The sequence below is a fragment of the Colias philodice genome, chromosome 3, assembly GCF_061535455.1.
Source record: "Colias philodice isolate Cphi_HAF_F1 chromosome 3, ilColPhil1 Martin Lab GWU primary, whole genome shotgun sequence".
NCBI lineage: Eukaryota > Metazoa > Arthropoda > Insecta > Lepidoptera > Pieridae > Colias > Colias philodice.
The window spans coordinates 2,372,317-2,387,353 of NC_143088.1; the positions used below are offsets into that span (position 1 = coordinate 2,372,317).

The window sequence follows — 15,037 nt, forward strand, 5'->3', positions numbered from 1 at the left end:
TCACACTATTGGTATACTAAGCGCGAAGGAACTTGTAGTTTTGCATACACTGATCACGTAAAAAATACATAAACAACAAAATTACGTTAAAATTTTTTTGATATTTTTTTCCTGAAAATCCATGTTTTCTTCTCCAGCTTCGCGCAGCCGTCATATACCGCTTCTCTAATGTGAGCATTTTGTCTATGAAAACATAATCTTAAACGATAGCTCACGTGCTAGTGGCAAAAATGGGCGGGTTGCTTGCTATGGGTGTACACATAGAGTTTTAAGATTTCATCTATTTGAAAAAAAAATGCGTCTGGAATTTTTTAAGTATTTTTTACGTACTCGGCGTATGCAAAACTATAACCTCCTTTGAGCTTAGTATACCAACAGTGGGACACCCTGTATATTAATATTTTATACCTTATGGATCGTCTTCACTTTTTTCATGATATTGACAAGCAATATAAATTGTGAACCATAGCCCGAATATTAAAAAAAAATCAATTTTATATACTCTGTAGTTGAAGTGATCTCCAACTTAGACCGGTAGAGACCTCTTCTGTCTTCATTAGAAGTACATTGTTTCTCCAAGGCTATAGTAACACTGAATACAGATTTTGATATGAATACGAAACCAAGTGGATATTGCGTAGGTACTTTTAATTTACATAGAGTTTTTTCATAGAGCAACATTTATAATGTATCCGGGAAATGTTACCCTTCTATCAAAACATAGAAGGCAAAAATATAATACATATATAATAAATAATAATATTTACTTTGGCAAGGAAAGTCTTGTAGCCTGCGAGAGGAGCGTTATGTTTTTAAGTGTATGTATCTCAGTCTGTCTGTTACTCAATCACGCCTAAACTACTGAACCAATTTGCATGAAATTTGGTATGGAGATATTTTGATACCCGAGAAAGGACATAGGCTACTTTTTATTGCGAAATATGTACCACGGGCGAAGCCGGGGCGAACCGCTAGTATTATAATACTTGTGTATATGTATAGTATAATAATATGTCTTTGGCACGCCCTACAGCCCAAACCGCTGGACGTATTTTGACTTATGTGGTGTCGTTGTAATCATCGGGATTGTGGTAGTTGGTTATTTCCATAATAATAATTCTTGTTAGTATAGTTTATTTTTTTTACACATACACAACACGTATAATACATCCAGTTTTAAATAATGGTTGCAAAAAAGCCCTAAAGTTAACCTAAATACCTAGTTATTTTATTTTTCATAATCTTAAACCAAGGATTGAAAAATCAGCCCTAAGTCAAAAAATAACTTTTAATTCTTTCAGAAACTACAGCACAACTACAGTCTCTTGAAGACTTTAGAAGTAGAAGTACTATGTATTATAAAGAATTGTTATAAATGTTACAATATAGATTTTGTAGTAAATTTTCACCTTTGAAGTAAGTAAGTCATAGAGCAACATCATATAAAAATAAATAAATAAGGAAGGATCGCTAGATAATTGTAAATTCCTAGGGAGTCCTGTGATCTTATTGCATTATTCTTTAATAAATGCCTGGAGCGCACCGCAATCGAGTTAGGCAGCAATCTCCTGCAAGTCAGCCGACTCATTTCATTATGGCGTATTCTTTAATTTCAATATTGCAAGGAAGTTTGTATTTTTTATATCATTCTAGGGTTCATAAAATCTAACATATAAAATTCTCGTGATTGAAGTTAAGCTCCTCCGAAACGGCTCGATCGATTCTCATGATGTTTTGTGTACATTATGTTATGGGGTAGATCTCAGAATCGAACATCTATTTTTTAGACCCCTAAGAGATAAGAGAAAGGCAGAATAACTTTTGCCGGGACAGTTAGGTAAATATAAATGTTCGTTTATTGTTTGCAAGTCCTACGGGTAATTACTTACATTATTATTCGAATTTATGCACGTATACCTACATAGGTAATTCTTGAGTATAGTTTATATTTTTTACACATACACAACACGTATAATAAATACATCCAGTTTTAAATAATGTTGCAAAAAGCCCTAAAGTTAACCTTAATAGTTATTTTATTTTTCATAATCTAAAAAACCTTTAATCGGACCAAGGTTTGAAAAATCAGCCCTAAGTCAAAAAAAGGCTATAAAACCTACATAGGTTTTATAGCCTTTTCAATAATATCCTATAGGTATGTAAGAGTAGGGGATGTATGAATGATGAATAATACTCCTATTTATCACTTGGTACTTTACCTATAAACACACTCAAAGCAATGTAAACTTTATGTCATTGGTAACAAATGTTCTTTTTACAGAAACGCGTTTCGATAAATCATTCATGATATCTCAATTTTTTGTCATACGTGATTTGCGATTGGTTGCCAATATTTTTGGCATGATTTATTATGAATAATGTATCAATATTTTATGAGGCATTGTGATAAATATGCGTAACTAAATACCTTTATCTACTCAAAGTATATTATTGTCAAGTACTACCTATACTCTATAGTCTATATATCACCTTATGTCAGTTTATTAATTTATTAATTAAGCTAATTCCATCGATTTTAGTTGTAGTAGTAGTAGTAGTAGCACAGATAATATAATATTACTATAGGTACTAGTAGTAGTGGTAGTAATCATCGATATTATAAAAAAATAATTGCTAAGCTAGTCTTCTAAACTTTTTATGCAAAACCTATAAATATTTAGTATCTCACTGGTCTACACGGGATATAGAAAAATGAGCTTTTTAAAATGACCTATGACTCTTTCTCAAAGTAAAAACTATACTTATAATTTTAAAGCTATAATGAATGTTAGAATAATTAATAGCCTGCCTGAATAGATGTCCTTAATTGCAGTTTCTTTACAAATTGCTCGCTATTTGTAACTTTGTCATAAATTTCTGTAAATTGATGAAATAAAATAAAATAAACTCAAAGTTGCTAATGAAACTGAAAGCAGGGCAATTTGTTAAGTTTGAAATATTTCAAATTACAATAAGGGTAAAAAGAAAAGTACTTACGCTTTTTAATGAATTTAGCATTGTAGAAACTGCGCCATCTTTTTCTTATCCCTACCACGCGTGATTCGTATTTCTGTAAAGTTGCATATATATTACCTATAGTAAACTATTTTTTGAAAAATAAGGTCATAAAGAAGTTTCACTTCTTACGTGTGTACACTAGTACACGCACACATTTTTTATTTTAGCGGAAATTTCATATAATAAACTTTTAAAGTGAAGAATAGATATGTTTTGTGATGTAAGAATTTGCTTTCCTTACGAATTACGATTACGATTTTTCTTAGAATGATTAATCCATAATCATAATTTAATACACCTTTTGAATATTTCATTTACCTAGAATTTTATCTCAGTAGGTTTACCTTTTCTACATTAATGTGAAAAAAAAATAGATAGTTTAACCGAATAAAATAAATTTAGAAATTCAATACAAACGCTAAAATAATTGAACATTCAAGCATGAAACGTGAAAAAACAGAACATGCACGTATCATCAACATAGTTGCAAACGTAAAAAAGAGGTTTTATATAAAACGAATTACACAGTCTGTCGGTTAATAGGATTACAGGGCCGGCTCAAAATAATCGATAAAAATGATTAAACTCCAACACAAATAAGCATACCGTAAAGTATCTTTAATAGTGTTTTTGCTATAAATCTTCGTTCGAAAAGAAACGGTTGTGAAACAAAAACAGTTGCCAGTTTTAATTTTGGCGCCAAAATATTTCTTGTTAGATAATAGATAATTATGTCGTGGATGGATGTTAAATGAGTTTTAGGTTGGTTTTATGTTATGATTGTTTAAAGCTTAGTTATCTATTATAATTTGTTTTCTCCTAACAATAAAAAGTTTCGTTTAGTTTTGTGGAGATAACCTAAAAGTTTGCTTGATCAAATTAATATTACAAAACACAAGCTATGTTGAAAGTCGTCGTTGTTTTTGCGCATAGTACACATAAATAATTATTGAAAAGCCAATGTTTAACGTTTATGAGATCAACATAAGCCAAAATAATCTGTTGTAAACATTTTTGTGTTCAAATATCAATAATGCATTACTTAAATTAAGTCTGAGTGGAATACATTAAAAAGTACAAGCTTTTTGCCATTTAAAGTGAAGTGCAAGCTATATTCTTAGCTAACTAAGTACATTAAGTGCATTACCTATTAATTACCCTAGAAATTGCAGTAAGAGGATTTTGCTACAACACTTTATACAGATGTTTACAGAAGGATAGAATCCTGGAAGCTTTTGAGATGTCTATACATCTCTATTTTAAATACTAGTTTTACGCACATTTCTTTGTTAGTAAATTATGGTTGCGGGTATGAAAAATGAGAAAAATACAATAAGAACAATATTTGTAGGTTGTGTATCTTATTAAAATTTGAGTTCAATAGATGGTTATTTATAGCGTTGAAGCTTAGGTACTCAAGTCAGTTCAGTATTTCTCGCCCGATGTACGAATTGATTGGCTTTAGGTATATTTGTGAGGCTGAATAATGAGGTATCGCTGTATCATGGATGTATCTCACCAGTAGGAACGTAATAATTAATCCTGCATTCCTTTAGTTTTAGATGCATTTTTCTATCTTTTATCTTTTATTTTGTATTAAAAGTTTTATTGTTTTACCTGTGTTCCTGAAAATATAATATGTTTGTTTAAGGGGAACCGCTATGTTTGTTATGGTACTGTGTATTTTTTTTATTATAATTACATGTTTTTTTTTGTCGTATGACATTTGTGGCCACAACAGGTTATGGCTGAAAAACAGCGGTGAAAGCAGTGGCCTTTTGGTCATTGTTTTCTCCATATGCTGAATTACCCTTTTCGTGGTGATTTTTTTTTTATCTGTATTACTTTTTTTGTTTTGTATGTATTTCTTTTTTTACCACGAATAAATGAATTCTATTCTATTCTATTCTATTTTGTAAATCTACACGATTTATAAGTTATAATAATTCATACGAATAATAGGTATAATATAGATATTAATATTTGTTATTATCAGTTCTACAAGTGTAAGCCTTTGCCAAGTAATGATCTCTTCAAAAAATACGGAATAGATCATGACTCTAACACAAGTACCAAACGATAGAATTATCTAATATCTAATATATATATATTATAAAGGCGAAAGTTTGTAAGGATGTATGGATGTATGGATGTTTGTTACTCTTTCACGTAAAAACTACTGAACCGATTACAATGAAATTTAGCACACATATAGAGGGTAACTTGGATTAACACATAGGATAGTTTTTATCCCGGAAATCCTACGGGAACGGGAACTATGCGGGTTTTCCTTTGCAAACGCGGGCGAAGCCGCGGGCGGAAATCTAGTTATATATAAACGACTAATATATTATAAACGATACCAGCTTATAGTTATTTACAATGCTATTTACTTATTACTTACTCCTACTTCACTTCGATAAAATATACATACACAGTATTTCCACGGAGCGTCGTAAATATAGACGGGGAATGATTTATGCGATATCAGAAACTATTTTTTCTGGCAAAGTGGTATCATTTTACGGTTGACGTCAATAACCATAATGAGCCATCGATGACACAGATACAAAATGATAAAAATATATTAGATCGGGAGCACTCAATCTGATAGTTGTGATTAATTTTTAGGCGGAAGGGTTTAGCTTATTAATAATAAAAGATTTATTTTGTTTGACTGCAATTTGTTTATCAATTACTAACTAGTTGCTAGCCCCGGATTCGCTCGTTTGACAAAGGATATAAAATTGTTTTTGTCACTCGGTAAAGATGAAGCTAAAATCACTTGAGTAACTTTTGAGTTAAATGCTAACAAGCAAAGAAATATCGCTCCTCCTTATAATATAAGTTTAGATAAGTTATAATAAGTGTTATAATCTCGTCAAAAAAGGAACTTATATATTCCACAATATTAGCTTTGAAATACAGTTCATCTACAACAGAATACCATGTAAACGGAGCATGAAATTTTTACCAAACGTTTAAACGCTCCATATAAAGAACAGAAGAAACAAAAACGCTTATAAATATTAAAGCAAGCCAATAAATACTTTATGCAGCTATGATTAGCCCCCTCGCAGACAATGCGCTATGAAACAATTGTCTGCGCTGCGATTCGTCGGAACCTAGCACTTGGAACAATGCTCTCTCTCGATTTTAAGGACTAAGCTTGTGACCATCATTTTTATATATTCGAGTAAGAAAAATTTTTTCTCACATAAAACTTTTTTCGATTTGAAGTGGTGGGAACAATGAAGGTAAAAGGACTTTCTTCTAAAGTGTCATCACGGAGAATAATTGAAAAAAAGATTGATATACACTTTTGTCTCGCAGCTTCGGCTGCATGCTTTTTATGCATTTAATTTCGTACTGGTCTTGTTTAAATTTCCTATTTGTAAAAAAAAACTGACGTAAAAATAAAAAATCCTCCCTCTCCACAATAACTACACACCACGTACCTACATAAGCCATCATTTATGCTAGTCAGCTGGAACACAACAATTGTAGTCACCCTATAATCTCTAAGCATCTACAAGGACACTTGTGCGTTCACGTGTGAAGCGCCCTTAGCGGTTTAGTTGACGCAGTATCAATGCTTTGTGCGCTAGCTACTGGCGCTAGTTACTTTACAGAAAAAAATATATACATTTTCCATTGTTGTTGGAAAATTCAAATTCGAACTGTGCAAAATTTTAATAGTTCATAAAAATTACGTTCTTATTTTTCTAGTTTAATTTTCTAAACGTACCTAAAATGATGGATCCTAAACAGAGGTCTTGGAAAGTTCTAATGTGAGCTGAATACCTATCTCTAAAAAGATTTTTTAGTAATTCTAGAAATAAAAACTGTACTAAACAATTAAACAGTATCCACACGTCTGTGTGATACAAACACTGCCTATCAAAAAGTATACGTTAAATAATAATAGTTAAAAAAAACTAAAAAACACGCTTTTTATAGAAAACCGAACTAAAAAATAGAAAATTTTATCAAATTAGTGTATTGTCATCGGTCCTCAATAAATCTACAAAGTTTGAACGAAATCTGGCCGTTTAAAGTGGGTCAAAATCGCGCCCAAAGAAGTCGGTTACAAACAAACAAACATACAAGTGAAGCTAATAAAAAGCGTGTAAAAATGTACAATTTATTCACATGTAACATAACGTGTTATTTACTTACCTACGGATACTGTTTAGTATCCGTAGGTAAGTCTATAAAATAGCATCTCTATATCATACATAATTATCATATCATAAAAAGTTTTTTCTGTATCACTATGCAGATTTTGTCACATGTATGTTTGTTTCATTCGTGATGCGTGCAATGGAACGCAAGTGACATTTGAAATAGGTCGAATTATAGAATTATATTATCTGTATTAACATAGCGCAAGCATAGATAATATTACTTATAAAGATTATAGTTATTTATACTACAAGAATGACCGGAATGGTTCGTCTGCTTTCAGTCAGCATCAAACAGTTTTACGATACATTGTTTTAAATACGTTGTGTTTAACAGATTTCCAAGGAAACTGGGATTCTTTGTAAACTTATAAATAACTCTGGATACACAGAATTTTAGTAGTAATTATTATAAAGTATTAATTATTGATATATTTTGTAATATAAATGTAAAAATTTATCTTTAAGAATTAGATAAAGACAGCTCGGAGCTTTTAAGAGAATTTTATTATTATAAAATTCAATCAAAAACGGCTTAAAGGTTTTCGATGAAATTTTTCAGACATTAAAAAATTACCTACCTCTAAATTTTCTAATGTAAAAAATAAAAATGTGTATTTTAATTTAAATTTCGTTTTTGAAACTAGGTCAACACGAAAATTTTTATCTACAGGGCCTACTTTAATTGCAATTTAGATAAATTATGTAAACAGTAATTGTCGACCTTTTGTTTCGTTAACGATGCTTCGCCTCATAATCATAAAGCCTACAACTTAAATATTTTTCACTACAATGAAAAATGAATGTTCAATTGTTGAACGATAAAAAAGCTTACAATGCCTACAAGAAAGTATTTCTGAAACATTTATATGTCCTATGAATAAAATATACCACATCTTATATTAAACGTATTCATTTTAATACCCCAATTTCCATTCATCCAAAGCATTATGTTCTCGACAATGTCGTTAGTCTCACATTTTATATTCAGAACGTTTTTCTTGGTTGGCGGGAAAATTTGACAGCCGTAACTTTTTCTTTCTTGGTTATATGGTAACGAGTGTTGCCAGTGTCGAGCCGTAACTTGATACATCGTTCTTTTTTTTTTCAGAAAATAAATCATGGCAAACGATCGGAGCAATGGGACACTTAAACGTGCAACGAACAAATTTAAACTGAAGTCACATTGCAAATAATGCTAAGTTATAACGGGTGATATTGTGTAGTGATGGATGAATAATCGCGGTGATGGGGTGTGGCCAGAGTAAAATAAATTTGTACCCGAGGCGGAACAAAAACGGTGGGAAAGGAAATAGTGCCAAAAAATCAGGTGAGATAGACGTTTCAATTCGATTTAATTAAATAACAATTCTAACATTTTACTATGCAAAATCTTATTGCACTTTTGTTTACTTTTTACAAATTAACAATTTTGGCACTTAACTTTATGCTTGTTTATATAAGCTATCAAAAACACTAATAATTTATTTTACTCACATTTAAAATAAATAGCTACTAATCAAACACCGATTTCAATAAAATAACACATCATTTAACATTTCAATAATAACAAATTACCTATACAGTCGAGATGAGACCCTACTCATTTATGATGCCTACATTATGGCGTGATTGGCGACACACTGATATAGTCTGTGACGCGAATCTCCATTATAGATTTCCCGCCTTTTTAATCTGCTTATTGCCCAATTTAACTGTCAAATAGTAATATAATGACAATGGTTGAAATAATGAAGCTATAAGTTTTAATTATCGATAGGCACTTACGGTACTTCATAAACTTGAAAATGTAAGTCGATATTTTTAATGAAGCCTGTATATAATATTTTGTACCTCTTTTAGATAATATTGAACTTCTTTGAGTTCCTATGGTGTATAAATCAATAAATCGTTTTTCGCATGGTTTTGTAGTGATCTTTTTACAAGTTTAGTAATTTACATAGTGTTTATAGACTACAAGCCCGCATATGAAAAAAATATGGGTCAAATGAACCACCACGGGACATATCTAGTACGAAAGAAGAGCAAAAAATAATAAGATTCATCACTATGCCGTCACTTGTAAGCTGTCCAACTGAGTGCAGATGAGAATTGAAAAGTACAGGTAGACTCGGTAAATTTTGGTCATATATTTTTGTACGGCATTCTTAACCATCGATAGATCCATTAAAAATAATAAGAAACCGCTCAGTGCCGTACAAAAATGTTGGTCCACCAAGTCGGAATTTTTATTTAATTTCCGAGAGTTACCGGGGGTAAATTTGGTCATTTGACCATGTACGGCATCTGTGTCATACTATTGCTATACTGCTTTTAATCCATTATTCCGCAACGCCGTACAAAAATCATGGGGACAAGGGGAAAAAATCGAGAGTTGCAATCCCCTCTCTTTCCCCACTCCAGGGGGTCATTTGACACAACACGAAATAAATTTATTTTTAAAGTATTTTATGCATAGATAATATTTTTTCATGTGCCGTACATTTTCGTTGGTTCAAAGGGGAAAAATCTGAAAAAGAAAAAATCCATATAACGAAATGTTTGCTTTATATTTTGATAATAAAATATAAATATACATTAATATTAAGAAGCTCGAGGTGGTTAATTATCACCTTGGAAAGTCGGAGTCAAGTGGAATGGACTCCGTTAAATTGATGAACTAATAAAAAAGCTATGAACGAAAAGATGTGAATTATATGCAATCAGCCCATGAATACAGGTAAAGTCACAAGCAAATGCTAGTATTATATACATATTCAAAATGTACAAGTAAAGCGCTTTCAAATGATACCAAACACGGCATATTTATCTAAACTTTATTTTTTTACTCTGTATGTTTTGTCCGCTAGAGGGCGCCACATTAGATTTTGTGAAACCCCATATAGCCTTTAGCTAGCTGGTCGCTGGTTATCCAGTGAACAATTCAGATGCTTCTAATGATATGTTATTTGTCGAATTCTGATAAGTAGTTTAGAAGTTACGAGGGAATAGATGAACATACATACATGACCTGTCAAAACCATAACCCTCCTTTTGCTTTGCCGTAGTTGGGTAAAAATATGTTAATGCCGTACTGTATCAAATGGCCATAAAGCACCCTTAAAATTGTAGCTTTCGTCGCTTTCATCAGCCTAAAAGATGTGGTCTGCACAAAAATGTACGGCATCGTTTTTTCCTAATTTATCTATGTTAATTCTATTTAAAACAACGAATAAAGTGTAGAAAACTATTATATTTCATTAATCTACGATGTTTAAACTTTAACAAAATTTCTGGTTTTGCATTTCTCTATAACTTTTTTTAGAACGGTTTCTTTTGAACGGCAATACTATACAACAATTGAATTTTACAATATCATGTTAAAAAAAAGTTCCCGTACAGGGTCAAATGACCTTACAGCTCTTTATATCAAGAATTCGATGAAATTAAGATGATTATTGGTATACATTTACAAGAACAATTATTTTTTGACGGCATTGCTTTTAATAGTACTTTTGAGTGCTAGATAATGTTTTGGAACCGAAGCCGTACTTAGTCAAATGACCCCCTGGAGTGGGGATAGCGAGGGGATTGCAACTCTCGATTTTTTCCCCTTGTCCCCATGATTTTTGTACGGCGTTGCGGAATAATGGATTAAAAGCAGTATAGCAATAGTATGACACAGATGCCGTACATGGTCAAATGACCAAATTTACCCCCGGTAACTCTCGGAAATTAAATAAAAATTCCGACTTGGTGGACCAACATTTTTGTACGGCACTGAGCGGTTTCTTATTATTTTTAATGGATCTATCGATGGTTAAGAATGCCGTACAAAAATATATGACCAAAATTTACCGAGTCTACCTGTACTTTTCAATTCTCATCTGCACTCAGTTGGACAGCTTACAAGTGACGGCATAGTGATGAATCTTATTATTTTTTGCTCTTCTTTCGTACTAGATATGTCCCGTGGTGGTTCATTTGACCCATATTTATTCATATGCGGGCTTGTAGTCTATTAGAATTTACCTAAGAAATCTATGCTACGTACATTTTACACGTCTCAACTCACAACGATCGCTCAGCTTCCGCCACATGTGTTTTAACTTTTTACACGCCCGCGCCATGCTTTTAATATGGGGAATCCATACTAATATTATAAATGCGAAAGTAACTCTGTCTGTCTGTCTGTCTATTACTCAATCACGCCTAAACTACTGAACCAATTTGCATGAAATTTGGTATGGAGATATTTTGATACCCGAGAAAGGACATAATATGCTACCTTTTATTCCGAAATACGTACCACGGGCGAAGCCGGGGCGGACCTCTAGTACTTAATAAAACGAGCGACTGAAAATAAAGTGAACGACTGATTATGAGATAGTGATTTTAATAACTTGAGCGGTATGAATTTGAGTAATCAACAAATAAACTAAACAAGCAACGAATATTGGTTGAAATTAAAATACAGATTGAGCGTACTAAAGGAGGGTTGTGATAATCCATTTGATATATTAGAATTCTAATCGTGTGATTACATTACTATATGAGCGACTAAATTACTAGTTGAGCGAATAGATTACTAAGTGAGCGACTAAATTACGCTCATCTAGAACGACTAAATACACTAGAATAAATTGTTCAAATAGTTATTTGATAAAACTTTCAAAAACAAATTGAACTGATACTACCTACTCTGTCCATTATAGTATTTTTCAAAGTGATTTTTCTATTCGAAATACCTCGATTAAGATAAAATGCCACTCAGTATAAATAAATCATATGTCAAATAATGATAATAATACAAGACGTAATTTTGTCACTCAAACAATTAATATTAGGTCGCTCAAATATTATGAAGCTGCTCATTTTGTATTTTATGTAACGCAGTAATGTTTGTTAATTGCTGATCTATTAATTTTTCATCGCTCGCAGTCAGTCGCTCACTTAGTAATTCTGTTACCCTAATTAATTATTTATTACCTAATAATAATAAAGACCGAATATCATTAATTTGTATACTTAGGTAATAATATGTTTAGTTAAAATTTTAATAAACTACGAAGGTCTTAAAATATTTATACATTAGTTATAGGTAATCCATCATGCAAAAACTAAATTAGTTCAACTAGACTGATTTGGTCTAAAAACAAGTTTTAAGCTTTTGATCTACTTTTCATCCATATACTTACGCGAATAAATTTCCGGACTGTAGCTTACTAGCTTATACTCAATGAGTAAAATTTTTAATATAACATATTTAAATTTTAATAAATAACTCTGATATTGCACGCCTCATAAGCGAAGCGTTGAGGTGGGTACTACTGTCACTTCGCGAAAAACATCTGATTTTTCAAACTTAAAATGTCTTTATGTATCATACATTGCACTTGTAAGATAATACATACACACACATATTAAGAAAAAACACTATTTTTAACGTTCATGATATTTTTGATGTCATTTTTGTTATTTAAACTAGTTAAAAAACAGTTTAAAAAAGTTCTGTCTTGGACGTCCGTGTGTCTGTATGTGCGGATCCTTTTTCTTGTAAACACGATAGCGACCGAAATACTTTACTAATCGAGTTTTTTTTTTTCTCTTACGCTTGAGTATGCTCAGGAATAGAACCCTTTCATTTTTCAGGGTCTGATTCGATGTGGTTTAATTGTTATTAAATAAACAAAAATAATAATTAATAAATATTTATTAAAAAAAAAATTATGAGGCGTGCACTTTTGGATTTTCCAAATTATTTTCTCTTTCTACCATTGAAACTGCACTACTGTTCTTGAATTTAATAAAACAGAAGCGAGAATAAAAAGATTTTCCAAGGAGGGTTTTATTTTCTTTAAACAAAGCCGTCTTTGTTGTGGGAAATAACAAAATTGTATTGTGAATATAAGCCGAGGCATAGAGGACAGAAAAAGTTGCCCTACTAAAATATTTTCAAACAAACGTTAGAACTTTAAGAGATTTGTTATTTACTTTTCAATTTCATTAAAATCCATACTAATATTATAAATGCGAAAGTAACTCTGTCTGTCTGTCTGTTACTCAATCACGCCTTAACTACTGAACCAATTTGCATGAAATTTGGTATGGAGATATTTTGATACCCGAGAAAGGACATAGGCTACTTTTTATTGCGAAATATGTACCACGGGCGAAGCCGGGGCGGACCGCTAGTATGTATAATAAAGTGTTAAATAAATAAATAAAAATATATAAAAAAACTTTTTCGTGCTCACATTAAACACTTTTTTTTATAATTAAAACATTCAAAATAAATCTAAAAAACATTTAATCGAAATTACCGTCTAATATTCTAAAGTACAAATAAATACCTAATAATATTTCGGACTGTGTTTCGGATCAGAAACCCTACTCAGATATTTGTCAACTAAAATATTAACCAATAAATCAATACATAAATAGATTAGTTTATATCCTTAACTATGTAGTAGGTATACAAATTACTTATTTTTCTTATTTTAATGTTATTTTGCCGAACGATATTTCTTTTCAAATGTTACTAGCTTTCCGCCCGCGGCTTCGCCCGCTTTGTCTGAAACATAATAAATTATATACTAAAACCTTCCTCTTGAATCACTCTATCTATTAAAAAAACCGCATCAAAATCCGTTGCGTAGTTTTAAAGATTTAAGCATACATAGGGACATAGGGACAGAGAAAGCGACTTTGTTTTATACTATGTAGTGATGAAAAACCGAAGTGGAGCGCGACCGGGTCACAAGTACCTTTCAAAGTGAGGTAAACCCTTGTAGATTTTAAGATAGTAGTTTATTTTATAAGTCACGTACTGTGATAACACATGTACTCGTTGATAACCGTGTGAAAGTACCTGTTTGGTGGATTTTTATTATATAACCTGCTTGGTTATGAAACGTGCGATTTTTGAAAGAATTTTTCAATATGTATTATCTATATTCTATAATATAAAAATGAATCGCAAAATGTGTTGGTAAGCGCATAACTCGAAAACGGGTGGACCGATTTCGATAATTCTTTTTTTATTATATTCCTTGAAGTACCAGGATGGTTCTTATGTAGAGAAAACATAAATATGTACCACGGGCGAAGCCGGGGCGGACCGCTAGTTACGTATAAAATTCTCGGGTCAGCTTGACAGACTCTCATGAAATTTTATACCCATTCTCAAGAAATTTATGCACATATCCGATAGGTGTGAGAATCTTCCTATTGCCCCTTTGATGTGTTTTCTCTTAATTGCCTAGGCCTAAACAATACCGTAAAAAAAATCCAAATTGATCGAGCCGTTCTCGAGTTTTACCATTAGCAACATATTTCGCGATCATTTTTATATAGATTCAGTCGTTATTAAAATAATTATAAATTATCTAATATTTTCTTTTCTTTAAGTTTTTTATCGGTCTCTACCATTATCAACATACTTCATGGCTCCAACGCTACATAGAGTATAGAATATATGCTAGTCTATACCTTCTATAGTCTAGAGATATATAGATAGTCTATAGACTATAGAAGGTATAGACGTCACACCAAACGTGCGTTAAAATATTCATGAGGGATCGCAGAGGAATCCTCTTTACCTCCGGCGTTCTAACTAGAAGTTATTACAGGTTATAAAAACCTTAGTTTCGTTAGTGAGGGTATTTTTGGAAATTATTACTATACTAGGTTTCCGCCCGCGGCTTCGCCCGCGTTTTCAAAGAGAAAGCAGCATAGTTCCCGTTCCCGTGGGATTTCCGAGATAAAACCTATCCTATGTGTTAATCCAAGTTAACCTCTATATGTGTGCTAAATTCATTGTAATAGGTTCAGTA

At 31.8% G+C, this 15,037-nt stretch overlaps 1 protein-coding gene across 2 annotated transcripts in view; it reads left to right on the forward strand.

Annotated features, from left to right (window-relative positions):
• The window catches only part of tow (target of wingless repressor), a 77,894-nt gene that overhangs the window by 31,885 nt on the left and 30,972 nt on the right, over positions 1-15,037 (forward strand). The window contains exon 2 of one of the 2 annotated variants that reach the window (XM_089713512.1): positions 8,314-8,532. The exons of the other annotated variant lie outside the window; for it this stretch is intronic. Coding sequence (XP_089569638.1) covers positions 8,451-8,532 — 82 coding nt within the window. The 5' untranslated portion in view covers positions 8,314-8,450. The remainder of the gene's footprint in view (positions 1-8,313; positions 8,533-15,037) is intronic. 2 annotated transcript variants of the gene reach the window in all.